This window comes from Micropterus salmoides, unplaced genomic scaffold (assembly GCF_014851395.1).
Source record: "Micropterus salmoides isolate LMB-PRFRI ecotype aquatic unplaced genomic scaffold, ASM1485139v1 Ms_hic_scaffold_2, whole genome shotgun sequence".
Taxonomy (NCBI): Eukaryota; Metazoa; Chordata; class Actinopteri; order Centrarchiformes; family Centrarchidae; genus Micropterus; species Micropterus salmoides.
In genome coordinates, this window is record NW_024041150.1 from 17,116,627 (window position 1) to 17,142,356 (window position 25,730).

A 25,730-nucleotide genomic window follows, 5' to 3' on the forward strand; every position below is an offset into this window, starting at 1 on the left:
TTAGCAGTTTTTCTCTATTGTTCTGATGCACCTGTGCCAATTGTGCTCTGAAACTTCACATGCACTCATAACGTTATTTAAACTTTAACACACATTTCAGATATTGGTTTGCGGAGCATTTCACACAAGTTTCAAATATAAATTTTCTGTCAAATCATATTCCCCCCCCCAAAAATTGTATTTGTTGTGTTGACTGATATAAAATGTGAACATATACAGAGGTACAAATCTTTAAACTCCTCAACCAGACTACAGTCACATGTTGGTTGGTTGCCTGCAGTTAGTAACACAGCATCGTGTGGAGCATTTGCTGTTTGTGTCACATACTCTTAAAACTGGTGTCTTTGTTTCTAACAATGAAGAAGAACTACCGCATAATCAGCTGCTATGACCACCACATAATTAACAATGTTGCAGTGTCTTTATTATTTATGTACTGTTTGACATGTTAAAAACGCCATTATTTGCTACATGCGGCGAGAGTATAAAACTATTAAATTTAAAAGCACACATTGTTCAGAGCATAAAACCTCTTCATAAAAATATGACTTTAACATTTCTAAAAGCTAGAAGTGAACTACACAGTAAACTACCAATTATATAAATCTACACCGGAGCAAAAAAAACAAAAGCAAAATAAATAGAGGCAGTTCAGTCTCCTAGTGGCTGATATGGAAGCAATCTGAGCGATAATGGCATGGTGACTACATAATAAAATATTTCATATCTGAGCAGGGTTTGTAACAGACTGGTATGAAGAGCTGCAGGGCCTGTAGTGACTGTTGTAGTAAAAGGCCTGTGTGATACAGTCACCCTACACAGTGAGCACTGTGTGTGAAGTCGCACCCTGCTCATCGTAACGTCTATTTTAGAACCACCAACAGGTCATATAAAACACTGTATTGTCACCCTGAGTCACAGCCTAGCCACCAAACTGGAATTGATTACTTTCAATTACATGGCAAATGCTAACAGATGCTGGCTCCAGCATGGAAGTGCAAGTGCCCCCACCCCCACCCGGGGGTTCACTATTAAGTCAGGGGATCCAATTATAATGTATTTGTGAAAATCACTTGTAAACAATTGTGGAATATGTGGACGGGGTGAGAGACATCATTCATGAAAGAATTGAGAGCGCTGCATGATCATCAAGGGGTTATCAAAGACCTGCCTGAACAAAAAGAAAAGAAAGTTCCATTTCAGTAATTTTTTGCCTCTATGATTCACAACTTTCCATACACCTTCAGCTTTACTCCTCGCCGACGCTGCAACAAAGGGGTAAGCTTCTTCATTAGCTTCTGTTGGAGTCCAGAGCTGTAGGGGGCGCTCTCAGACATATTCTTTAGTGCTGCTTGGCGGACCAGAGCGGGAGCTGGCCATGGGTGGGTACTTGGATACTTGTTTCTTTCGTGGACAGGAAGCAGCCAACATGGCTCCGCCCAGGACATCTAGGAGGGAGCCGCCCCAGGCGATGAAGATGGCAGCGCCAAACTCAAACCTGGGGAAGACAAGACGGTATTGAGCAGTTATTTCACAACGAAAACTTTGGATTTCAGTTTAAAATGTTTTTGACTTCAGAACCTTGAAAACGTTTTAACCTATGATGAAATGATGAAACCAATGGTGGAAGATGTATTCAGGTCTTCAAGACTATGGAACTTTTGCTTGTGTCATTTATGGGATAACAGTAAATGCTAAAACGCAGTGTTAAGAGTAGCAAGAGGACAAGAGTCATAAAGCCAGAAAAATTATTGTATAAATGTCAAAAATGGCACTAACTCTAAAGCTAACATTAGCATCCATAAGCTTCTGGTCATGCCAGACCAACTCACACTGTAGCAACAAAACCCCAAGTGTATTGAATTGATCAAGGTTGTGTTTCATTGCTCATGCGCTGATCGTGCCATTTGTAAGAAGAAGAATGTGTCACTTTAAGCAGCAATACAATAATGTATTTGTTTTAAATAAAAGGTCGCATTCAAAATTTAACACGCTTAGTACATTTACAGCATTAGCAAAATTCAGCAACATGTACTAGTATAAGTATCAAAAATATTCAAATCTGTAGAATTTCTGTAGTCATAACATCACTAAAATACCACAAATTGTAGCTTCACATTTATCAGCATGTATGACAGTGGAATCGATCTTCTCATCTAACTCTTGATGAGCAATTACCCCTAAATGTCCAATTATTCCTGTAATTACAGTTCATGAACACAATATGTTTTTGTGTTACTCACTTGGTGTTGACCGGGGTGTAGGGATTATAGAATGCCCGGATCACATTATGAGCAAACCAGGAGCACGCTACGATGGCACACAGCCCTGAGAGGAGAGAAAGTCAACAACAAAGATCAATGAGCCCATCAGCACATCATCACAACCTGTGAGAGCAGACATGCTTTTATCCCCTTTATAGGCAATAGGCGGCTAGCTATTGACCCCAGCACAATTAGCTTTTAGAGTTTCTGTTCTCTTCAGAGCCCGTTAGACCTCTTATGTTAGAATCAGTGCCAGGAGTACTGGACTCATTCAGTCTAATGACCTCTGGAGGGCTCGACCACAAGAGTGGGAGGAAAGCTTTTTGGACTAGGGATCAAATCTCCTCCTACCTACTGTATGATAAGATCTAAGCAAAAATGTGATGATGAGGTAAGTTTGGGTGGATTTTTGATGACATTTTATGTAACTGGGTTGTATTGACTATCAAAGATCCCATAGACAGCAATATGGATTAGCAGAGCTCCCATATGTTGGCTATGTCATGTGGTCAGCAAAGAGTCAGCTTGTGCCTGAGTTATTTTACACACAGCAGAAAATGATAGACTGAACAGTGATTTAGTCACCGCCTTTTATCCTACATGGTATCATATTACAATTTCTTATCATATGTCGATTTCTTTGCAGGTTTTTTTTTCTCATCGGAAGGGTTACATGTTGTTGTTTCAGCTACGCTAGCGCCACAAGCGGGTCAAAGTTTTCATTTACTGTAAAATATCTCAATATCTACAGTACAATTTGGAATGGAAAGAAAAAAAGTTTTATTGACATTCATGGTTCCCAGTTGATGTATCCTAAAGAATTTGGTGAATGCCTCTAAGTCTAGCGCCAAAATTGAGTTCACATTTGTAATTTTGAGTGACTTTTTTTGTAATTTTTTGAAAAGTTTTTTGGTAATACTTAAGTCCTCCAATTTAACATTATCAGCAGTATAAAAACATTTAAAGCACATTCTAATGTAGTAATACACAACTATAAGGACATTTTAAGTGTTTATTAATGTCCATTATACTTTGTCCTATGAAGACATATTTTATAAACTGTGTTTTACCATATTCTCTGTTAATACAGCAGCCTCCACTTATGGGTGCCCACAAGAGGTGTTATAATTGTTAATAAATTACAGAGTGTTAAAAACCATTGATTAAATGTTTCTATAATGCTTATAAGTGCTTACCACTTTCACACAACTATTGGATGGACAGCCAGTTAAATTTGGGACAGAAGTTTATCTCCTCCTCAGCATGAATTGTAGTCACATTGGTGATCCCTTAACTTCCATATCACGGCATCATAAGAATTCCTTTATGACCAATTATTTGCAAAATTTACTTTGTATTTAGTGCTAATTACAGCAGAAAACATTAACATGCTAACACTAAGATGGAGTACATGGTATAGATTAACATCAGCATGTTAGCAGCATTGTCACTATGACCGTGTTAGCATGCTGACATTAGCATTAAGCTCAAAGTCGCCTAACTACAGTTAAAAAGAGCTGCTAGCGTGGATGTGTACCCGTAGTCTTGTTTAAAAGGTGGCTGTGTTTCCTAAATATTGTGAAAGCCTGTATTCCTGTCAGAATTTTTATAGAAGTGTGGACTTCAGGTCCATAGAAAACACAAATAACCTTGTGTAAAATATCAGGTGGTGACAAAGGAGCATAATGAATGCAGATGCTTCAGTACAAGGTTCACTGATTTATTCAATGAAAATCACGTGATTTGGATGCTATGGCCTTTGCATCCACCTGCTCTCAAACCAGTTGAAAATTGATTTTGATTGATTTTGTTTTTCAAGCAACTGATGAAATACATTTTGGAAGAATGCTGTTCATCACTCCAGTACAGCTTGTGGTGGAACAACACCTCTATGTTGGGTTTCCCTTTAATGTGTCATCCATCTGAACGGAGTCAAATTTCACTAATTGTCATCAACAATGTAGTAAATGTAATACATTATTATTATTATTATGCATAAGGAATGTAAGTGACATTGTTGTTGTGTGATCAGTTACAGTGTGTTTTACCTATTGCTTGGTTGTTAAATAAGAACAAATGGTTTATTTTTCATAGTTTCTGAAATGCTAAATTTATCTGAATACATGTTCACATCTGGCATCAAGTTGGCCAATGTGGAATAAGCGGCATCACCCTACAGGCGAATCTGTGAAATGTGTAAAGGAGCATCAGCATCCTCACCCCCCACTAGTAGGATGATTCCTCCTGTCATGGCGATGCGGGACTTGCGTAGCTTCTCACTCCCTCCACAGGTGGTACACTTCATTCCCATACAGGCCACACCCAGACCTGCGATGGACACAATGATGCCAACTATCATCAAGGCACGAGTCGCCTGGAGCGAACCTGGGGCAGACAGAGAGAAGGGAGTATGAGAAGAATACAGGAAAGGTACGCTGGATCCGTTAGGGGGAGGCAGTGAATGGATGGCCTTTTGTTTTGTGGAATGTAGGACGTGTTGTTTAAAAAGGTTAATAAATACTGCACTTTGCAAAAAACACAAAGAGCATATCGAGTCAAGTCATCAATCCTTTATGCAAAGTGCAACGCTGGAAGCAAACTGGGAAATTATGAGGAAAGACTAATAAACAGGCCTCGACCCATCAGAGAGACAATGTGTATGTCCAGAGTTTGTGAATTACATTCACATTAGCCTGTCAGGACATTTTAATGGGAGTTTTTCCTGGAAGGGAAACCATGGGATACACACGAACACACACCAGCACACACAAACAGAAAGAAAAAAAACACATCTCACACTCTTTCTTTTTCACCGTCTCCCTCCCTCGCTGGGTGAGAGGTGGAGGCCTGCTGAAACACCACTGTTCTAAACCTCATCTGTCAGTGCCCTCACCCTATAAACCTATCACAGGGTGACCCCCCCACCCCCCCCTCCTATCCACCTAGAACCAGTCTGTGCCAGTCTAGGCCATCCCTGCCCTGCCCAAACAAACAAAACCCTCCAACAGTGAGGGAGGGACTGAGGGATGGGTAGAGGGAGGCAGAAGGGAAGAGGATGCAGGGGAGAGAGAGAGAGAGAGAGAGAGAGTAGGGGGTTATCTCTAAAACACAGTGAGGCATTGGAAACAATAGGGTGGATTATATAGTAAATGCAGATAGTGAGCAGGATGCATCACACCGTTCTCATTGTTACTGAGCCGTCTATGGCTGCTTTACAGTTGCTTCACAAATGTAGCACATCTGCTGCCATTCACTGAAGAGAAAAAGAGATGCACCTGGGAAATAGTTTGGTTTTCTTATGATTACTCAGTTCATAGTACATTGTTACATAGGAGACCCTCAATCAATGTAGGGATGGAGCAAAAATTGGCTGTGGGCCAGGTTTTCCTGGTTAGTAATCCAGCTCAGCATTAAGCAAACTGCGTAAACTGTAAGTGAACACAAGACGGTAACAAGTATGTCGACATCTAAACAAAAGAAAAGAGATTCTATCAGATAAATCCGCAGAGAAATTCACACTTTTCACTCAAAATTAGTAAAGAAATTAAGAGACAAGTTGTAACTGAATTTAAAAGTTAGCCAAACAACTTTTTTTTCTCTGAAAACTTGAAGAGCTCTAATACAGTCTGCAGGATTCTTGCAGGTCTCACTGCAGGGCTTGCACTATTAACCATTAAAACCCAAGTTGCTATGAATTTCTGTACATTTCTGCAAGAGAAAAGTAATGGCACCATGGTGTGTATGTGTGCTGGTTGATGTACAGCAGAATGTTCAGAGGCCTGTGCTGTGGCAGTGGAGTTACCGTGGTCACCTTCCTTATACAGGTTTGATTATTTTGGCAACATCTTCGTAGCCTAATAAGCAAACACCTGTTGAGGTGTTTGTTAGTATTTATTTTCTGGTGATGAAACAGAGAACCATTCATAGCGACGAAAGAGCCAGCTAATCTATTCAAATGCAAATTATTTTCTTGAAGATGTCACTCTTATAGAGGCTTCATCATGGATCACGGAATCATCTCTTGAAACTCCTATAAGGCCTTACTGTTATGTGTGTTGAGTGCTTGGGTAATGTTAAGAGGTGGATGGGAGCTACCCAGAATGTGACTGTGTGTGTGTGTGTGTGTGTGTGCGTGTGTGAGGGGTTTCTAGGGAATGCTTTCAGGGTTAGAGATTCATCATTTCAATTCTACCACTGTCATTGTAAAAGGAAGTCTTATGAAGAGGACAATGTCCCGCTGTAGTGATAGATGACAGTGGCCTGTAAGGCTGATAGTAGAGTGCCCACGTGGTTAGTAATTATGGTGTGATGAGCAGGTTATACCCTGAGGTGCACAAACGTAATCACTGAAAACACTGGGGCCCATTGAGGTCTCCCTCAGGTGAAGGAGGTGCTTTGATGCACCAGGTGGGTCTCCAGGTGGAGAAGCTGATGAATCAGAGACTGTAAAAATTAAGGAGCTGAATTTCAGTTAGTGTCAGTTAGCTGAGGTTTTAGCAGTGATATTTGACATTTCTTTAGGCTACTTAGGAGCCCTCTTAAGACCCTCGGGTCATATTACTTACTGTCGAGCTGCAGAATGGAGTCATAGATTTTACACTGGAGCTGTCCGGTACTTTGGAAAGCGCATGACATCCACAGCCCCTGGTACATGGCCACCGCTGTGATGATGTTGTCCCCGATGTATGCTGACATCTTCCACTGCGGCAGAATAGTTCCGATGATCAGTCCGACGATGCCAATTAGCGACAGGAAAAATCCCAACAGCTGAACGCCGGAGTTGGCCATCGTTTTCAAAAAAGTCTCCTTCTCTAAGTAATCTTAAATGAGTGTTGGTGGATCCTGTGTCTCTCTCTCCTCCGCAAAGCGTAAAGCTCCTGATATTGCTGTCTTTAAGTGGTGCAGAAAGCCGCTGGTCGTGTCCGTGAATAGCTGGTGAGTTGTGTACCGGGGGTCTATAGTCGGGGATGGGCGTCCGAGATGTGGGTGACGGTGTGAAGTGGGTGTGTAATTATCATGCCTGCTGATGCATGGAGTCGCAATTCTCTGTGGTCGCGGGGAGTAGCTGCTGGGAAATGTCCCCTCTGTTTCCAGCAAAGCAACAGGTCGTCTTTCCACTCAACACTTCTCTTTATCAATTTCTAACCTTTTCAACTGTGTTTCCATTGTAACACACTCATGTAGAGCAACCAAACACAACTTCTTTTTAACTTCTCAGCGAATGTAGACCATCTACTGCAAACATGTCAGACTACTTTTAGGGATATTTATAATATAATCATTTTTTTTCAAGTTACACAGCTGGAAATTAAGGAGAGTCCTTAGTGATTCATTTTTATCTTCCTATCTGCCAGAACTCACCAAAATGAACAGCATAATACAGTATACCCACCGACCCAGATTGATGCTATAACTAAGGTCTTTGTCACTTCACAAAGTAGACTAAACTTTGAACCCTCCTTTCACCACAGATCACTAATCACTGTCTCAGAGCAGATGACCTCTCTGTTGTTGACGTGGTGTGAGGTGAACTGCAGAGTAAGAGTGGAAACATTAAACACTAGAAACTCATCAAGTCAAGAGAAAGTTCCAACGTACAAACTGTCCAAAACTCCAGCTGTAAACTTTTTGTAGCATTCAGATCAGCAGGTGACCGGATGGACTGTGGTGAATGATTTATTTCTGCCAGAGATGCTGTCATCTGAATGCATCCAGCCTCCTGGTGGAGTTTAAGAGAACAAAAAAACTAGAAAAAGTTACCAAAACCTCCTTAATTGTTAATTTTACATCTCTGAAAATGTTTGTTTTGGTGATGTAAACATTGTTTTTAACTTTGGTAGTTTGCTGCTCACTTTTGTACCATTTATAGATCTTCACCGGCCTTGAACTACTTATATTTCAACTACAAAAATGGGGGTGTTCTAAAACTTTTGACTGGTTGTGTATACATTCTCATGTCTTGTACTTGTATCTAAAAACACTGAAAACAAGTTCAAGGAAATGCAAATGGACAAGAACAACACGCAATGGGAAGTACTGACTTACTTCCCATTTTGGTGTGTTGAAGGGGCCCTGGTGCACAACACCTCATGCTGAGTAGATGTGGGCTGTCGTTGGGCCACCAGCTTACTTTAAGTCTTAGTCTAGTTAAACCTAAATGATATTTCACAAACTGCAAGAAATATAAAATTAAATTCTTATATTGCTTCTTTTTTTAATTTTTTAAATTTTATTTTATTTTTTTTACAACATATCATTTTCCATCCGGTCCATTAACATGCCAGTTGTAGCCCCTTCTTACAGTGAATGGAGAAAAGCCAACAGACAATAGCAGGCATTGTCCATATCAGAGGTCAGCAGTATGTGTGACCACACACTGTGGCTAAACAATAGTCCTACAGCACCGGGAGAGGAAGTAATAACCCATAAGCCTGAAGGAAGTTATCCCCACTGTCAGGTTAATGGGAATGTGCTCACCTACTGGCTGGATTACCATTTTAAAATGTAATGAGGCTTTGCTAGATTGATCTCAGAGGTCTGTTACCCCTCTTTTCTTTTTCCATCACTCTTCTGCCTTCAACTGTTCTTTCATTTTCACACATTCTTGCCCTTTCGGCCCATCTCTTCTCTAACTATTACTCTTTACCCTCATACTGTACCCAGGCTCAAGTCATAGTTGCTGAGGCTAACAAATGCCCCATTGTTGCTGGGGAGGAACGAGCCCATAGGAATCTGTGTCACTTTGATACAGACGTTGACGAGGCAGAGGAGGAGGGGGTGGTTTGAAGGTTGAAAGAGTTGTTGGGATCGAGGTGAGAGGGGACAAATAAAGGAAAGGTGAAAAGGAAAAAACACAAGGTTAGAAAGGTGAGCACAAAGCAAGATGGGCGAGATGTAGAAGAGGTAGGTGAGTTAGAAGAAGATCAGGGGCCCGTAATAGGCCTACCAGTGCTGTTGCCACTAGTAACCTGATTTATCTGATGTCCTCTTGGCCGCTTTTCCACCCGGGTCCTGGATTGCAAAGAACACAAAAAGAACATTGCTCTTTCCCCCCTCTGCTCTCTCTCTCCGCTCTTCCCTTTTACCACTTTCTTTTTTTAAAAGCGTAAACACACATTTGTCTCGCTGGTTTAGCCGTTGCTCAATACTCAATAGAAGCTGAAGAAGAAAAACAGCTAAATCAGCCCAAAGAAGGGCACTAACAACATTGTCTCGGGGGCTCTCCCTCCCGTTCCTGAGGCCTACTCTGGGTCTGAAGTGAGCAAGTGGAGTGCAAATCCAGGGACTGAAGTCCTTAACGTGCCCTTGGAAGTCACTGAGGCATTAGCAATAAAACACGCTGGGCCCACGGCTTTTCCCTGAAAAGCTCACAGTGCACAAATGAGGGGGACGGCGCCCTTCTCTACATGTCCTCTGTCTTTATCACCTTCAGTCTTCTTATGAAACAAGACTTGGCTTTTGTGCAGCAGCAGCAGGACAGGACCAATAGGTTGTGTTCTTGGTCTTGTGGACTCATTCTTCTCGTCTTCGCTCTGAGGCAATAGTAAAGAGGTGTTCTTTTTCTCCTAAGAGCTTGGCAAGTGCTTCATGCAGGGTAGAAACATATTTGGACAGTTTGAACAATGAATACAGTCCCAGACTCTGTGGCTCTTTGTGGCACCTCAGTGAGCATGACAATGGCTACAGTGTTACTGTGGAAAGAACCTCATCAGAGCCTCATCAGCTATGAGGAAGCGCACTGCAAACAACATATTACAACACTAACATATAAACCAAAAATAATTGTGTCAAATTGACTCAGTTTGGGTCAGTATAGCACTGATAGCACTGATACCCATAGTCATATCTCGTTGTAGTCATTTTGTGTGTCTTTGTGGTCATCGTATGTCTCTGTTGTCATTCTGTATCTCTTTGTTATCGTATTATGTCTTTCTGTAATCATTTAGTGTCTCTTTGTGGTCGTTTCATGTCTCTCAGTAGTCATTTTTTTTGTCTTTGTGGTCGTCATATGTCTCTCTTTTGTCATTTTGTATCTCTTTGTTATCGTATTATGTCTTTCTGTAGTCATTTAGTGTCTCTTTGAGGTGGTTTTATGTCTCCCTGTAGTCATTTAGTATCTCTTTGTGGTCTCAACATGCAGAACACTTTTCTTTGTCACATTGGATGGCAACCTTTTGTTTTTAGTTTGCCAAAAAGCAATTCACCGTCAAAGAAAGTTTTGTATGCTGTTACTTGTGAATGTAAATGCCCTGTATTTGTATAGCGCCTTTCTGGTGTTTGTGACCAGACTGCTTATAGCTCTGGTTTCTGAGATCCCAAACAGATGGACTTTTCATAAGATGTTCATGGACATCAGTTAAACTTTATATTCTTATGTTATAACTTGTGTACCTTTTGCTATTTTTCTTTCAACAGCAGTGTTGTCATCTTTTTAATTGTCATTACATTACTGCCCTCTACTGCCAAAAAGCCAACATTGCAATCATTGCAACATCAAGTGTCCTCACTGCAGAGGAAAACACAGATTCAAACAAAAACTAGTGCTTTCCTGCTTGTTCCACAAAGTACAGCACATTCATAAAGAATGTGGCACTTAAAAAAAAACAATCACTATCACTTTCAAGAAACATGTATTTCAAGCATTTAGACTCAAATAACGAAGATCACAATGTGTTAAATACATGATTTAGACAAAAAACAAACAAACAATGCAAAAGCATTTGGTGTTACAACATACTGTATACATTTACCTTCTATAGATCTATACATGGACTCTGTTATCATGTAGGTTGTGTGTCAGGCCTGTGCACATGGTTCCACACATTTTCTTCTGCTACACGACCTTACAAAACATTTCAGAGGCCGACAACTGAAATATGGAATAGGTTTTAAGGTATTTATGGAAAGTCAGAACTGCTGACCTCAGAAATCACCAATAGTGACGACCAAACAATGTCGCAAACTCCAGCTGCGTGTGTATGTGTTTTGTCTTCTATGGGAAAGGGTTGTCAGGTATGTAGTTGAAACTGGCATCCAAGAACATGGCCAGGGTGCCCAGGGTGGTGATGATGACAAACAACCACAAGAAGAGACGGTCCACCACCAGGGCAATGAACTGCCAGTCTCCTGTCATCTGGAGGGAACACACACACACACACACACATAAACAAAAACACCCACTGTAAGCACTGAGTCAGCAATGTACTGTACGTATGCAATGACACATGAACATTGTCGGGGCTTGTTTGGAGCACTCTGTGCTTAAGAACCACAGACAGACTGAATAACAAGCCGACTGACAGCGCGTGTCGTGTTGTGCACTTTTCTCACCGTGTCGTCCATGTCTTGCTTCTTCAGCTGCTCGGCCATGTATGTCACAGCACTGATGGCTGACTTCAAGTTGGGAGGGAGAATCAGACAGTATTTGTCAGTGTCCGGGAGCCGCTGGAGCTGCACCGTGCTCTCACACCTTAAACACAGAGAGGCAGAGAGGAAGGAGGGGAGAATTTCAACAAAGAAATGAAACAGTAAATACAAAGTAAAACAAAAAAGGACATAGAAAGTTGGCTGGAACAGAGTCGAACACAAGGTTTGTGACTGACTTTGCAACGTGTTGTAACCTTTGTCAAAAGGTATATTAGCATGTTTTACATCACCAGAGAACAGTGTTATATTTTACACACCTGTGCTATGTGCTGGTGCTTTTACATTCATTGTAAAAAATATCTGTCTACAATACTTAAAGGTCCAGTGTGTAATATTTCTGAGGATCTATCGACAGAAATGCAAAATAATATCCATAACTATGTTTTCAGTGGTGTGTAAAGATCTTACATAATAAAGCATTATGTTTTTATTACCTTAGAATGAGCCATTTATATCATGGCACATAACCGCAGGCACAAATGGATTCTGCAGCGAATGTTTCTTTGCACTGTTTTTGTTTCGGTGTTTGATCAACCTACATACGCTTTTGCAATCCTCCAGTATCTGCAGGCAGAGGACATTTAGGGGAATCTCGTTCTCTGGCGGCTCTTTCAGAAGTGTGTCAGGCAGTAAAGTAAAAGCTCAAATCAACTCCAAATGCAGAATTACAGTAAACAAGCTTTTCACGCTTTTATTTTGTAGGCAAAACCACTACAGAGGAAGAGATTATGTGAGTAACTGTTGCTGTCATGACTGAGATCTATTTCAGCACCGCTATCAAAGTAGTTATTTATTTATATTTAAAGGGGTCTGAATACTTTCCGTACCCACTGTATATATATGAATATATAAAGGGCGGTGCAAATTACAATTTATGGTGCAACACATGAATGAAAGTATTGTCAGTTTATTTTTAATTTTGTCTTGATTTTATTTTTATATTTATTATATGCAGTTTGCATTTTAAGAAATCAATTCTTGTTTGGAGATATCTGTCTGTTGAGTGTCATGCTAATACTTAGACGCATGTCCTCTTGAAGAAGTTTAAAAATGCTGCAACACCCTTCACAAATGTTCCCTGAGCTCAGATTTATGTTGTTTATGTATGTGCATGTCATAAATCACTAGCACAGCATTGTTCACCTCTGCTGAAACAAAACATCATTGACATCAGCTGTCCACTGTAGGACACAGTATAGATGTAGATGTATGTATGTATGTGTCACCGACAGGCAAAGGCATGACGGGCCCCTTCTTGCAGCTCCTCTGAACACTGAGTGACAACAGCAGCACACTCCTGACAGAGGGGTGACATTGACACAACACCGGGTCAACATTTACGTGATTCCGTGACCATTGACCTCCTTCATTCTTCCCCTCACTCAGCTGTTCCATCAAGCAAAACATATGAGTGGAGGGAGAGGGAGAGTCTTATTGACTGCCTTCTTCTTGTGCCGTCATGCTTTTGTGAGTAACTCGGTAACTCAACCATAAATAAATAATTCAGAAATTAAATCTGAAGAATTGAAACAATCTCTGCATTTTTTTTATTCTTGGAATCAGAGGGAATATTGGGACATACTATAATCTCAGAACTACAATAATTATAATAATAATGATACAGGTACATATTCTTACCCTGTGGCAGCCTTTGTTTACCAACCAGGTGGAAATTCAGGGTAACACAGAATCCAGTATATGTATAGCCAAGTCAAGTTATGTTAGGAAGTGGCTGCACCACCACTGTATATCGGGACTTTTATTAAATCATTTGAGGGGGAGTCCACCTTAAACACAGTTTACTAACAGAATCAGACAAATTTACAGAGAATTAAAAACCTACTTTAGTTCATTTAACTTGGTAAAAACCTAAAGGTTCCATTTTCTGAATATTTGACCCAACAATATACACTGTACTTTTACAGCAGGTCAGGTCAGAGACACTTGTGTCTAACAGGTTGAAGCACACACTTAAATAGGGTGTTAACTATTTGCGACAGATTCCACTTCCTTCTGCTCCCCTGCGCTTCCAATCACCCCATTCACCCTTCACCGCTTGTAAAAACTAGAAGCATTTTGCATATCCTCAGTATCAGGTGAAAACCTTCCAAATAATATAATAATGTAACTTTTCATGTTTGTGTATTAAAAAATCGGATTCTGCATTAGTTTGTGGACACCCAAAAGCCCCGTATTGGGTAAATAGTACGGTCTCAAGCCAGATTTTCCCCAATTACTGAATAACCAAAAATGCAGCTTTTAATGTGCTTTCATTGTAATGTGTTCATTTAATTCTATGTATAACTCTACTGCATAAGATGTAATGATTTGTTTGTTTATGTTCCTGTCTAATACTGTATTGTACATGTGTAACAATGGCATCTTTGCTTTTTTCAGCAAATTTCTTCATATTCTGAAGCTGATTTTTACATTTTATGTTACCCTAATTTGCAAGATTACGCAGCTATCTGGTTCCAAAACAATTATTTGTTAATAACAGAAGTTAGAATTTTGGTAAACATATTTCTGCTATTCTATTATGCATCTTCTGGGACGCTCATTGGAGCCACTGTAATCACAAAGTACGAGAAATTTTGTTAGTTAGTACGGAAGCCCTAAGTGGCCATCGATTCAAATCCTTTTTTTACTCCGTTTTCCTGTGATAACGGGATAAAGTTTGAACCTAATGGAACCCCAACTTTAAAAAAAAATCTGTTTCACTGATTCACGTTCTCACAATTAAGCATGTGCTAGAGTGTGCGCATTCCGGCGATTGGTCCACATTCTTTAACATATGGACTTTTCATTTTGCCATCATTCACAGGCAGAGGAAATTCATCCGCTTCTCATTCAGGGTAATCCATTTAACTACACATTTCCTGACGGCTATTTCAGAACCTTTGAAAAGCTGTCAGGAAATGAGTGATTGGATTCCCCTGAATCTCTTCGTAACAACTTTGTTGAAGAGAATGATTAAAAAACACACAAAAGAAGAACTTTGCAGAGAACAAGAGTAGAACCTGCAATCCTTGGGATGCAAGTCCTGCATGTCAAGCTTCTCATCAGTACTGTATGTGCCACCTCCTGAAGGCGTCTGGCTCAACACCACAGTGCACCTGTCAGATTGACACGTGACAAAGTACACGCAGTGTGTATAAGGTGTACATTGCGTATGATGTTTATAATGTGTAGAACCTCTGGCACCAAAGAGGGGAAGGCGTCAGGACAAGTTATCAGAGTCACAGAGAGGCAGCGTGCCAACAGATGGACTGCTGGACAATAAAAATGAGTGAACAAGAGCTCCATTAGGAGGGGTGTTGTGTGCGTCTGTGTGGCCACTGCTCAGGGCAGAGCTATGCGCTGCTGCATGCCACTCACATTCCACGGCTTGTATTCATTACCACTACATGGAGCCCTTCTCACTGTGACACACACACACACTCACACAAGCACATGTATGGTACTGTTACTGTACATACTGTTTATATTTACATTTGGATATATAATGAGTAAATTATTCATAATCGACTGTATACTCACTCAAACACACACCCCATTGGTGATGTACAGCAGAAAGACTTTGTGATGACAAATAAATGCACTCCACTGGAGATGCACATGCAAGCAGCTCACATCATTAAACATGGAAACAGCTCTCATAAATATGTTGTAAAGGACAACACCTGGCTTCTAACTAGCCCTCCTGACAGAATAACAAGATAAAGAGAGATGGATGACGGCAAAGACATCTACATGACACAGACTGGAGGATGGAGCCTGATCAGCGCGACCACCATCTCTTCCACGTCCAAAAAACAAAAAGCCTTCTGTGGCCCGATCACTCAGCACCGGCCTTCCCTTCCACTCATCTACCCCTATCTATGCTTCACCCTCCCTGCACCTACTTTCTGTGGGATTACCACCTAATGCCCAACCTAAACAAAGGCTCAGTGGCTGGCGACTGTGGACGGGGTTGTGAGGCTTATCTGGGGCTGAATCTGATGCCTTTGGAACGGGATGAGAGATGCCCAGCATCAAGCCTGGTTTAGGGGACTGTGAAGCTGTTTCTGATGCCAGGGTTGGGTGGCAAGGCTGCGGCCTACCGGCAGATTAGCCAAAGTGAAGCCAGCACGCTTGCAGGGACAGTACAGTTTAAAGTGACATTTTGGATTAAAATGTTTTATACTTTGATCTTATATTTCACATATTGAAGTACAGTATAGAGACTCATCATATGTTCATGACAGCTTTAGGATCTGTTGATCTAAACAAGCTGGTACACTAGGTCAAAGGGAACAAGGTTAAGCTAATCAGACAAAGAAAGAGCTCCAGATATAGTAAGACCATCAGCAGAAATAGAAAAGGTGACATCATAGTCCTACTTGCTATTTAAAAAACTGATCTATGAGAATGGCATTACACAGCACCAGGAGTTAATTGCACTAAAGGTGGATTCAAAAAACGAATACAGTACGTCATCATCACCCATCATGCATGTCATCTCACCCATTACAATTAAAAATATTTTTGCAGCTAGCAAAAAATTAGGGATGGCAGTGTCCCCAGTCCATCTACCACTTTGGTCCAGCCTGAAATATTTCAACAACTACTGAGTGGATTTTCATGGATTTTTGTACAAAACATTCATGGTCCGGTGATGACCTAACTTCTGATCTAGTGCGGCGAGGTTGACATTTTTGGTTTTAAGTGAAATGTCTCATTATTGTTTGTATAGACAATGGATCCTACTGGTTTTTCCTCTGACCTTTCCTCTTAAGAAACATCATCAGGTCAACAATTTATTTTCTTGAACACTCTGGTGTATGACCAAATACCTGCAAAACTTGATGACATTCACTTCAGCTGTAGGCCTCCTCGAGTTTTGTGCTAACTAACAAAGATTAGCATGCTAACACACTAAACTACGATGGTGAACATGGTATAACTGCGAAACATCAGTATGTCAACATTGACATGAGTATTTATTTCCTTTACAGCCTGATAGAGCTGCTATAGCATGTTTGTAGAATCTTGTTTACTGCTTGAGCAAGAAAGCTTGACCCTCAACAAATAAACTGCAGGGCAAAACAAAATACAGCAAATAACTATTCCAATAAGAAGTTATCTAATCATACATGCAAGCTTAAATTCAAACTAACAAACATAATAAAATGCAGAAGAAATTATTTACCAACAGTCTGAGCCATATGGTTGCAGCTCTGTGAGGCTGTACTTAGTCATAGGTAAATGCTAATGTCAACATGCTAACATGCTCATCAGCGTTAACATGCTGATGTTTCGCAGCTAATATTTCCTGTGTTCTCCAAGTAGGTATAGCACGTAAGTATGCTAACATTTGCTAATTAGCACTAAACAACAACCTGAAGGCTGTACCGAATGTTGACTGGACAACGGCCTGACATTGTTATCCCTAGAGCCACGCTGCTAGCATGGATAAAAAGCTACGTGTGTACTGTTTTATTTTAAAAATACATTACAAAAATCCCACATATATCAATCTATTGTGCTTTGAAGAAGTGACCTTCAAACATCCTGTAGGCCTGCACCTGGGACCAACACAAAAACTATGAAATTAGGGTATAACAAAACTAAATAATAACATAAATAACTTTTCAGCATGTGATCGGTCTACTCCATTTGCTGTTATCCAGCTGATTCATTAATCCTTCTTTGTTGTTTGTCAGAGTACCTTTCACGTGGCTGTATTAAATATGGTATCAAATAAGGCTGAAGGAAGAGCACATAGCTTACTGTTACTGTCAGACAGATTCTCTGAGCTGCTGTGGTGATGGCTGTAATTTTGCCAAGTCTAGCACGCTGTGTACTCTACTATAATAGCTAGTTTGGCATCTGATCCAACATTCACACTTTGGCACTCTCTATAAAGAAGATTCATGTCTGAGCTGGCTTTCATTAACATTCATAGAAAAAGCTTTCTGCTAGTGTAACGTCAGGCTCAGCACATCTTAGCCTAGAAGGAGTCTTAATCAAGATGAATGACTGTCATGGGTATCAGGTGTTTAACAGTCTTGACGGGTATAGCCACAAATGTTTTGGCAATTTATCGCTCTCAATAACTCAAACCAAGAGCTTGGTTTATCATTGGAAGTCTAACCCATTCAAGTTTGTTATACAGTGGAAACTGGTGGGAACCTCTTATTGTGATCTGTCTGGGTCAAACTGAACACTGTAAGTGGATAGTTATAACCATTACCACCATGTTTTTTTCTTTATTTCTCATGCAGGTTACTGTGTTAAAACTGTATGACCCTGAAGAGAAGAGTATATTTATTACATGAATATAAACATGTGAAAAGGACAGCTTAGCTACTGTTTTAAAATGTCATACAGCTCTTTCAAATGCTTTCCAAATGATGGCAAAAGCAAGGCAGCTATCGTATGTGGGGGGCTGTTGCCATTCCTGGCCTCCCTAGACTTTGGCACTTCACATTATGATTTGTTACTCTTAAAAGAAGAAAAGTCAGCAGTGTAAGTATGTAATAGTATTCAGTATACAGACCAAGATACAGAACAGGTATCTTGAGTCAAAACTATAGAAGAATATAGCTCAGTGATCATTGCTTTAGATTATGGCCTGCTCACAACATACACCATACATTAGTTAAAAATACTTACATTAAAAGTTATCTTTAAATTCCTCCCGAAAGACAGATGGTTGTTCAGTAGGCCCATAATATTAGAAAATGTTACCTGTGTACCTGTTAGTTAAAAAATACCTACAGTATATATATTTACTTCACGTCACGTTCCCATGTACCTAAATGTACGTAAAAGTGTGCACCGTACTGATACACTGTTATTTATTGCAAGCCATTATCTTAAGTGTTACCGTACAATTTGAAATAGGCCTACTTATGAAGGCCCAAATCAGTACAATTTCTTTCGTCATGTGCCCTCATGAAAACTAGAGTTGATTGAATTGATGAACGAGCAAAAGTGCAATGAGTAATTAATCTATTGTAGACTTTTTCTAAGTCAATGTTCTTTTATTGTCCAGTCTGTCAGATACTGGAAAACAAATGAACAAATTGCAAGTTCACAGCTTTTACAGTGTACTTTTTCATTTTAAAATGAGACAGTCTGAATCGTTACGGTGAATGAGTCATTCCTCTGATTCCTTGTTATTAAATTGTGGCCTTACCTGCCTCTCCAGGGTATGACGAGATCAGGGTTGATCTTACGAAAGAAGTACTCTCCTCCTGGCTGCCTACTGTTGAAGCTTCGGGTGGGGGTGTCATCACTCGACTCCTCCTTCAACAGAGGCTCCTCTGGGTTTGGCCTCGTCATGCCAATGTACTTGGGCAAGAAGTGAATGAATGTCTGTACATTTGAGGAGAACAAATCAGTCAAGGGGTTCTCAAAGGTATTGCAATTGGCTAGATAAATGCTCAGTGAATCTGGATAAATGTCAAACCTATAGCCTGACCTTTCGAACCCAGTTGGGCATGATGTGTGTGCTTGGCGTTCGGTGGTGCAGATTGAGGACGACTACACTTAGGATGACAGAGAATGTAACCAGGATCATGGTGAACATGACGTAGTTGACAATAATTGGGATGCCGAGGGACGTCTCCGGGACCTTGTCAGCCAGCAAAAGCATGAAGACAGTCAGAGCGATGAGGACAGAAATGGAGAGAGTCATCTTCTCTCCTGTAGATAACAGGGACAGTTTGGAAAAGTAATTACGACAGAGAAGCAGTTTCAAGTCCACAAGGGCAAACTTTACGACATGATAATGTATGTATTGTTGAGGATATATACATGAAAAAAAAAGTGCAATATTTACTGGTCAGTTGTATGTAAAGAAGACACTGGCGTGATTTAGCTTTGTAACAGATTTATGTAAATTAAGTTTATGCTCAAAAATTCAGAATGCTCAAACTGTTTGCAATCAATCCTGCTGGTTTCCATTGAATCTATATTTTCCGCCATGTCACTGAAACATCACTAAAAGCTTGACAAAGTAGCTTCCTAGTCAAGGTCACTTTCCTTCAAACGATAAATTCCTTCAAAGGTTTGAAGTAGTCTGTATTAGACCCATGCTGTGTGTCTAGGCATTAGACACTGTATCACGGGGCAGTCTCCCTTCCTATATCTTGTCTTGTCAGTGATGTATAATCATGTCACAACATGTCAGATGTGCTGACCTGCTCCAGGAGGCAGGTAGAAGACAAATATAGCTAGCACGCTGGTGAGGATGCAGGGCACAATGATGTTGATGATGTAGAAAAGTGGCTTCCTTTCTATGATGAGGTAGAAGGTGATGTCCTCATACAGGTCCTCCTTAATGTTCTTTCTTGAGGGTTTGTGACAGATGGCCCATTCTCCGTTTTCTGTGGAGAAAGAGAGGTGATGAGAAGGCAGGAGAAATTGGAAGAAGATTGGTGAGTAGAAAAGAAAAAAAAAAAGTCTAATCTGTGTAATAATATAAAAATACATAATATAAATGATCATTATTATTATAAATCTTTAGGACATAGATTAAAATGGTACAAATAAATAAAAAAACACCAGGTGGCTAAAGAGAAGAAAAAGATTTAAAAAGCAAATCCTTGTGCTAAAATGTAGCTATATATATAAACGATTAAGATGTCATGATGTACACAGAACACAGGGCAATAGGGTCTGAAGGCACCAACCAGTAAAAGCATTCTCATCTATAACAATCTCTTGAATCTCTTTGCCCTCATCATCCAGAAAGTACTGCAGGTCCACCTCAGAGGCGTCATAGGTGTACGAGCGGAAAACCATGCTGCAGTTCTGCCAGTCAAATGGGAAGTACGACACCTGTTGGAGTGGAAGTTAAAGAACTTCTTCATCACTTTTCAAAGGGAATGGGGATATACCTAAATGTGGAATTATAAATAAAGGTCCATGAAAGTATAGAGTACTACACTAGGGTATTACGTCTTTAATGCTAGTACAGTCAGGCCATACATTGTCCTTCCTGGAACTTTACGCACAACACAGTTGATCCAAAGAGCTTCACAGCACACAAAGAGAAAAAAAGAGAAAAAGAAAGGAGAAAAACACAAAAGAAAACAACATCACAGAGACAGAGAGTGAGTGAGGGATTTACATTTTTAGTTGTCAGTGTACCAGTGGTATGTGATCTTAAAGACAGTACCTCTATGGAGCAGGAGCTGCGGTAGATGGCTGGGGGAAGCCAGTTGACTGTCCCATCACTGTAAACCAAGACGTTGACGTACAGTGCCACGTCAAACTGACCGTCATTACTGTATGGAGCATATAGAAAGACAAATGTGAAATTGCAAATAAGTCAGGTTGTATAGAAGTCTATGAGAAGGACTTTACTTTTCACTTGATTTATTACCTCAGTGAACATTATCCTAATGAGTTTATGATCTCATTCGGTAGCTTAAAGTGAGATAAACTTTAAGCATGCCTTAAGGATGTAAAAACCCGGATGACCTGCAATTATCTGATGTTAAATTGAAGTTATTGTACTTGACCCCAAACACCTCAGAGAAGCATTATCTAAAGATATAGTTGGCATCGATAGACTGCTGGCCCCCAAAATTGTAATTCTGACTTGATGATGGTGCTAGATGAAAAGTTAAACATGATTATTATTCATCCAACGAAGGTTAAAATCAAGGGCAACTGGACTTGGTTGAAGATACTGGAAGACGTTTCGTCCCTCATCCAAAGGACTTCTTCTGTTCTGACTGACTGGCTGGGAAACTCAGCAATTTAACCTCAGTGGGGTCGTTGGCCCGGGTCATCGGTACCGCTGGTTCGTTAGTGTTCCTTGTTGCTGTGACGACAGTCGTTAAAGTCGTTAAGACTACCTGTGGCCAAGACTGAACGACCATCGTTGGTATCTTCACCTGAGGCCAATAGGTTACGTTTGTTGAGTTTCCTGGGAAGTGATGAAAGGACAGCATTGTAAGTGAGGGATAAGGTGGCGTAGACCCCCTCCCCTGTTCAATGACGGCTTCTCGACCCGGGTGTAGATGGCTTCCTTGACACCTCTTTCAAACCATCCAATGAATAGTCTGAGTTTCCCTGCCAGTCAGTCAGAACTGAAGAAGTCCTTTGGATGAGGGACGAAACGTCTTCCAGTATCTTCAACCAAGTCCAGTTGCCCTTGACTTTAACCTTCGTTGGATAACTATGACCTGGATGACTGAGAATCTTCATAGACATGATTATTATTCATTCTGATGGAGAAATAAATGTCTGAACCAGCTTTCAATGCAGCCCACCAACAGTTGTTGAGGTATTTCAGTCTTGAATTATGTCACTTGGCTGACTGTGCCATCCCTACAGCCACACCACATTCATATATTGTTGCATTGTGTTAGCATACTTGTTAACATTTTAAAGTGAAACGTGTTGTTGAGTTTTATAGGACCTGTCAGCGTTGCCTTTGGGGCGAATCCTCTGTTAGTCACTGCATGATAGATGATATGGATGACTGTGTGGCTGCAGATAGGACACTCACTTGTTTATGAGGTAGATGTCAGGGCGCCACACCTTGTTGGGAGGAATCCTCAAAACATCAATGTGGTCATATTCCTCTGGGTTCCATGACAACCTGTAGTCTGTCCATGCCTGGCAAGGAAGCGAGGCAGCAAGGAATGGCGGGAGGTAGGAAAGAGCAAAGAAAAAGAAAGTGACTCACAGGCATAGCGGAGCAGACATTACCAGGGTGCCCTGATGTCTCTGTCATTTACATCCTGGTTGCTCCCATCTTTGATAAGTCATTTAAATCCCACTGATCTAGACACACACTCACACACCACTGTGACAAACACTCAGGCCGTCCTAAATTCTAATTAGCGAGGGCGAGGGCCAGAAATGAAAGAGTGAGTCGGAGAATAAGAAAGATAAAGCAAGAAGTAATTTGTGGTTATAAAAAGTGACAAGTCCATTTGAGGGCAGAGCGGCAGAGCAGCAGCGAGAGAAGAGCTAGATCTCAGAGCAGCTATGCGAGGCTCAGTGATGAAGATTAATGTTTTCATGCTCATACCAGATTCATGAACACATTGGTTGTCATCTCTTCGTTCTTCTCATTCTGCAGCGGGATGGAGGGACACAGAGAGAGAGAGAGAGATGACAATGCAGCATCCAGCCAATGGTGCCAATGTTGTAGATGTGATTGGACCGGTGAAAGCTAGCACTGCATTTTCAACAACTCGATACAAAAATGACTTGATTAATTCATAACGATGTATTTGCGTGTACTGCATGTGCTTCTATGGTGCATGTGTGTGTTTGTATTTACCAAGCTCACAAGCTGGGAGAGGGTCATGCCCACTCTAACCATCACCTTCTCCTCCCAGTAACGAGCTGGTCTGACTTTCATGTTGTAGTTCTCAAACAGCTTCTGATGGAGCCTTCGCTCTGTTTCTGAGGCTCCTGCAAAGAGATGGTGATGAGATGGAAAAAACATGGATAAAGAGACATCACCGCCTACAAAAAAGGAACATTAGAAAATGGTGTTGTGGACAAAAAATGAGGAGCTGCGAAGAAATAGGAACAAAAACAAGAAATGATCAAAGTAAGGGAAGTCATATTTTTCCAATCCAATATAAGTGATATGTGAAAATGACATGTGCATTTATGATGTGAGGTTTTCCCATGTGAAATGGTGTTTCACGTGCTATAAACATGCTTACCGGTAATTCACATGTTGGTTCCCTTTGACATTAGAATGTACATATAATGATAGAGGCGACAGTTGTCAGAGTGCTGACAAGGACCAGAAGGAGCACAGGAGTACATGGCTTTGCAGTCTGCTTGTCTGAAATTATGCTTCAAATGTTTTAAGGCCCTTATTCTATACTTGATCATAAATTTTCTCTTTAAAGGTGGGGTAAGTGATTCTAATCCAATACACATCTGTGTGTCAAATTCAGCAATGGCCCGCTAGCTGCCCGTTCTGTGTGTGTGAGGTGAAAAAATCAGGTGTTTGAACTGTAAATGGGAAACAAACAGGGAGGCTGAGACCACACAACACTATTCCAGCCATGATTTGTGTGTTAGGTACTGTTAAGTGACTTCAGCTTACTTTCAATTCAATTCAATTCAAATTAGCTTTATTGGCATGAATGTGTAACACTTTCTAGTTTGCCTAGTAATGTTGTTGTGACGTAGCAATTGTAGCAGGAGAGTTGTGAGTATCACTGTCTGGAGCCCATATTTTATTGTTTTATTGTCTTATTCATTTCTTATATTTTATGATTCTTCTCCATTTTAATCCAACAACTCTATAAAGTGCAATAATCTCCTATTCTTTTGTACATCTTTCAATTGTTTTAGTATTACTGCACAAATAAAGTTTGATTGATTGATGAAGAATACACAAAAAGTAAGAGAATGAAAGTAGAACAAAAGCAGGGCTAAAATAAGAGCAAATCAAAGCAACAGTTAATGGAAAAGGCCAAAGCTGTTCAAATGAGAGTGAGCAGTACAACATAACCAAAGCACATGACACATGCCACTGACCCCCAGAGCCCGCAGCATGTTTGTTTCTCTTTGGGTCGGTGAGTCAGGCCTACAGTGGTTAGGGGTTCCAATTCCACAATTCCCAAATATGTGACAAAACAACACATTGAAAAGAAGAGAAGGACAGACAGGACATGCAAAAGAAGCAGTGAGCGGGGCAGGTGCTGCACGATGGGTAGCAAAGGTGACTGAGCTAATGTAATTGATATGTGGCAAGGGAATGGGATCAAAGGGATGTCTGGGATACCAGCTCCATCAGTGACAAAAATAGACTCTGATTAACAAACAATGATGTGCTAATATGATTCATTATATGTTCCAGAGCAGGACAGTCTTTTTTGCTTTTCAAGTGAAACAACATAAACATCTTTGACAGGACATAAGATAAGGATTTATTTCCATTTGGTATATCGCCTTCTATGTCTCCTTCTTCTTCTCTCTCTGCCGCCTTGTTTTTGGGTCTTCTCTTCAGGGACATACAGTTTTAACATCGCTCTAGCTGTGGGACTTACAGAGGGACAGGAACAATTCACCCTTGTGGAGGTCACCAACCAGTTCAGGGCAGCATTTGGCTTTCTACTCCCATTGGGGTCAGAAGGTCAAAGTCAAAGCCCTTCAGCTGAGCTCAGATAAGAACTAGTCATTGCAAATTGATTCTTATTATGATTTTATCCCCAAAAAAACCAGAGGAAGTATAATCAATACCAATTTAACTGAAATGACAGCGTGCAGTGAGATCAGAGATGTTTGTCTAGTATCAGATAATACTGTAGCTACCCTGAATGCAGCAAAAATGCCTCAGTTTTTGAGTGGAGGATTGCAAGTGGAGGTGAATTCTTGTCTTGGCAGCCAAACAGGAAAAAGGTAGTAGAATTAGGACAGACAGAGGAATGGGAACACCACAGGTCGCCAACAAGGACAGGGCAACTGTTTGTTTTCCAAGCACAGTATGGGGTTAAATGTCAAAGTCATAAATTATATAATTCAACATGTACATGAATAAACGTTAATTGAAATGCACATAAGCAAGTGAGTTAAACAATCATTGAGCTAGTATAGATGTTAGTTTGAGATACGTTTTATCAAATTCATATAGAAGAAATAATAAAATCAGCTGATGTACAAGTGAAATAAAATCATTCAATCATTTGCACAACTGGAACAAGCATTTTCTAAAATGTCCTTACCAGTAAAAGTGAGACAAAGGCAGCTGCATACGATGAGAAATGCGTACATCCTTATCTTCATTTGTCCAATCATGACAGTCATGACATCTTATGTTTTTATGTGCAAATCAAGGGCCCCGCTCTCCGCTGTACAGGCGCTTTGACCCCTCTGTACCCTCACCTGGAATCTAGATGGAGCGTTCTAAGAAGCGACACCGTTCTAGCTTAGGCATTTAGATGCACACCTTCAGCTGAGTTGCACCTTCAGCCGCACACACACTGTTCCTCTAGCGTCTTTCTCTCAGGTCCCTTCGTCTCTTTGTGGCCATGGCTCCATGGGTGAAACCACGGCCTGATT

General features: G+C 40.6%; 2 protein-coding genes across 2 annotated transcripts; both read right to left on the bottom strand.

The window, feature by feature from the left end:
• Positions 1–56: 56 nt before the first annotated feature.
• Positions 57–7,272, bottom strand: cldn7a (claudin 7a). Its single transcript, XM_038732091.1, has 4 exons — positions 6,830–7,272; positions 4,485–4,649; positions 2,244–2,328; positions 57–1,498 (listed from the first exon to the last, which is right to left on the bottom strand). Exons 1-4 carry the CDS (start codon positions 7,050–7,052, stop codon positions 1,330–1,332), a joined length of 642 nt encoding a protein of 213 aa, XP_038588019.1. The 5' UTR covers positions 7,053–7,272; the 3' UTR covers positions 57–1,329.
• Positions 7,273–10,877: 3,605 nt separating this feature from the next.
• Positions 10,878–25,528, bottom strand: chrnb1l (cholinergic receptor, nicotinic, beta 1 (muscle) like). Its single transcript, XM_038732094.1, has 11 exons — positions 25,394–25,528; positions 22,984–23,117; positions 22,729–22,773; positions 22,201–22,310; positions 20,860–20,968; positions 20,372–20,519; positions 19,880–20,065; positions 19,159–19,382; positions 18,874–19,052; positions 11,595–11,733; positions 10,878–11,397 (listed from the first exon to the last, which is right to left on the bottom strand). Exons 1-11 carry the CDS (start codon positions 25,473–25,475, stop codon positions 11,257–11,259), a joined length of 1,497 nt encoding a protein of 498 aa, XP_038588022.1. The 5' UTR covers positions 25,476–25,528; the 3' UTR covers positions 10,878–11,256.
• Between the last annotated feature and the right edge of the window lie 202 nt (positions 25,529–25,730).

Coding starts and splice junctions, on each gene's coding strand:
- cldn7a (XM_038732091.1), bottom strand. CDS start 7,052: ATGGCCAACTCCGGCGTTCAGCTGTTGGGATTTTTCCTGTCGCTAATT. Junction 4,650..6,829: donor CTCCATTCTGCAGCTCGACA/GTAAGTAATATG, acceptor TGTCTGCCCCAG/GTTCGCTCCAGGCGACTCGT. Junction 2,329..4,484: donor AATCATCCTACTAGTGGGGG/GTGAGGATGCTG, acceptor CTCTCCTCTCAG/GGCTGTGTGCCATCGTAGCG.
- chrnb1l (XM_038732094.1), bottom strand. CDS start 25,475: ATGACTGTCATGATTGGACAAATGAAGATAAGGATGTACGCATTTCTC. Junction 22,774..22,983: donor TCTCCCAGCTTGTGAGCTTG/GTAAATACAAAC, acceptor ATCCCGCTGCAG/AATGAGAAGAACGAAGAGAT. Junction 20,066..20,371: donor AGATGAGAATGCTTTTACTG/GTTGGTGCCTTC, acceptor CTTTCTCCACAG/AAAACGGAGAATGGGCCATC.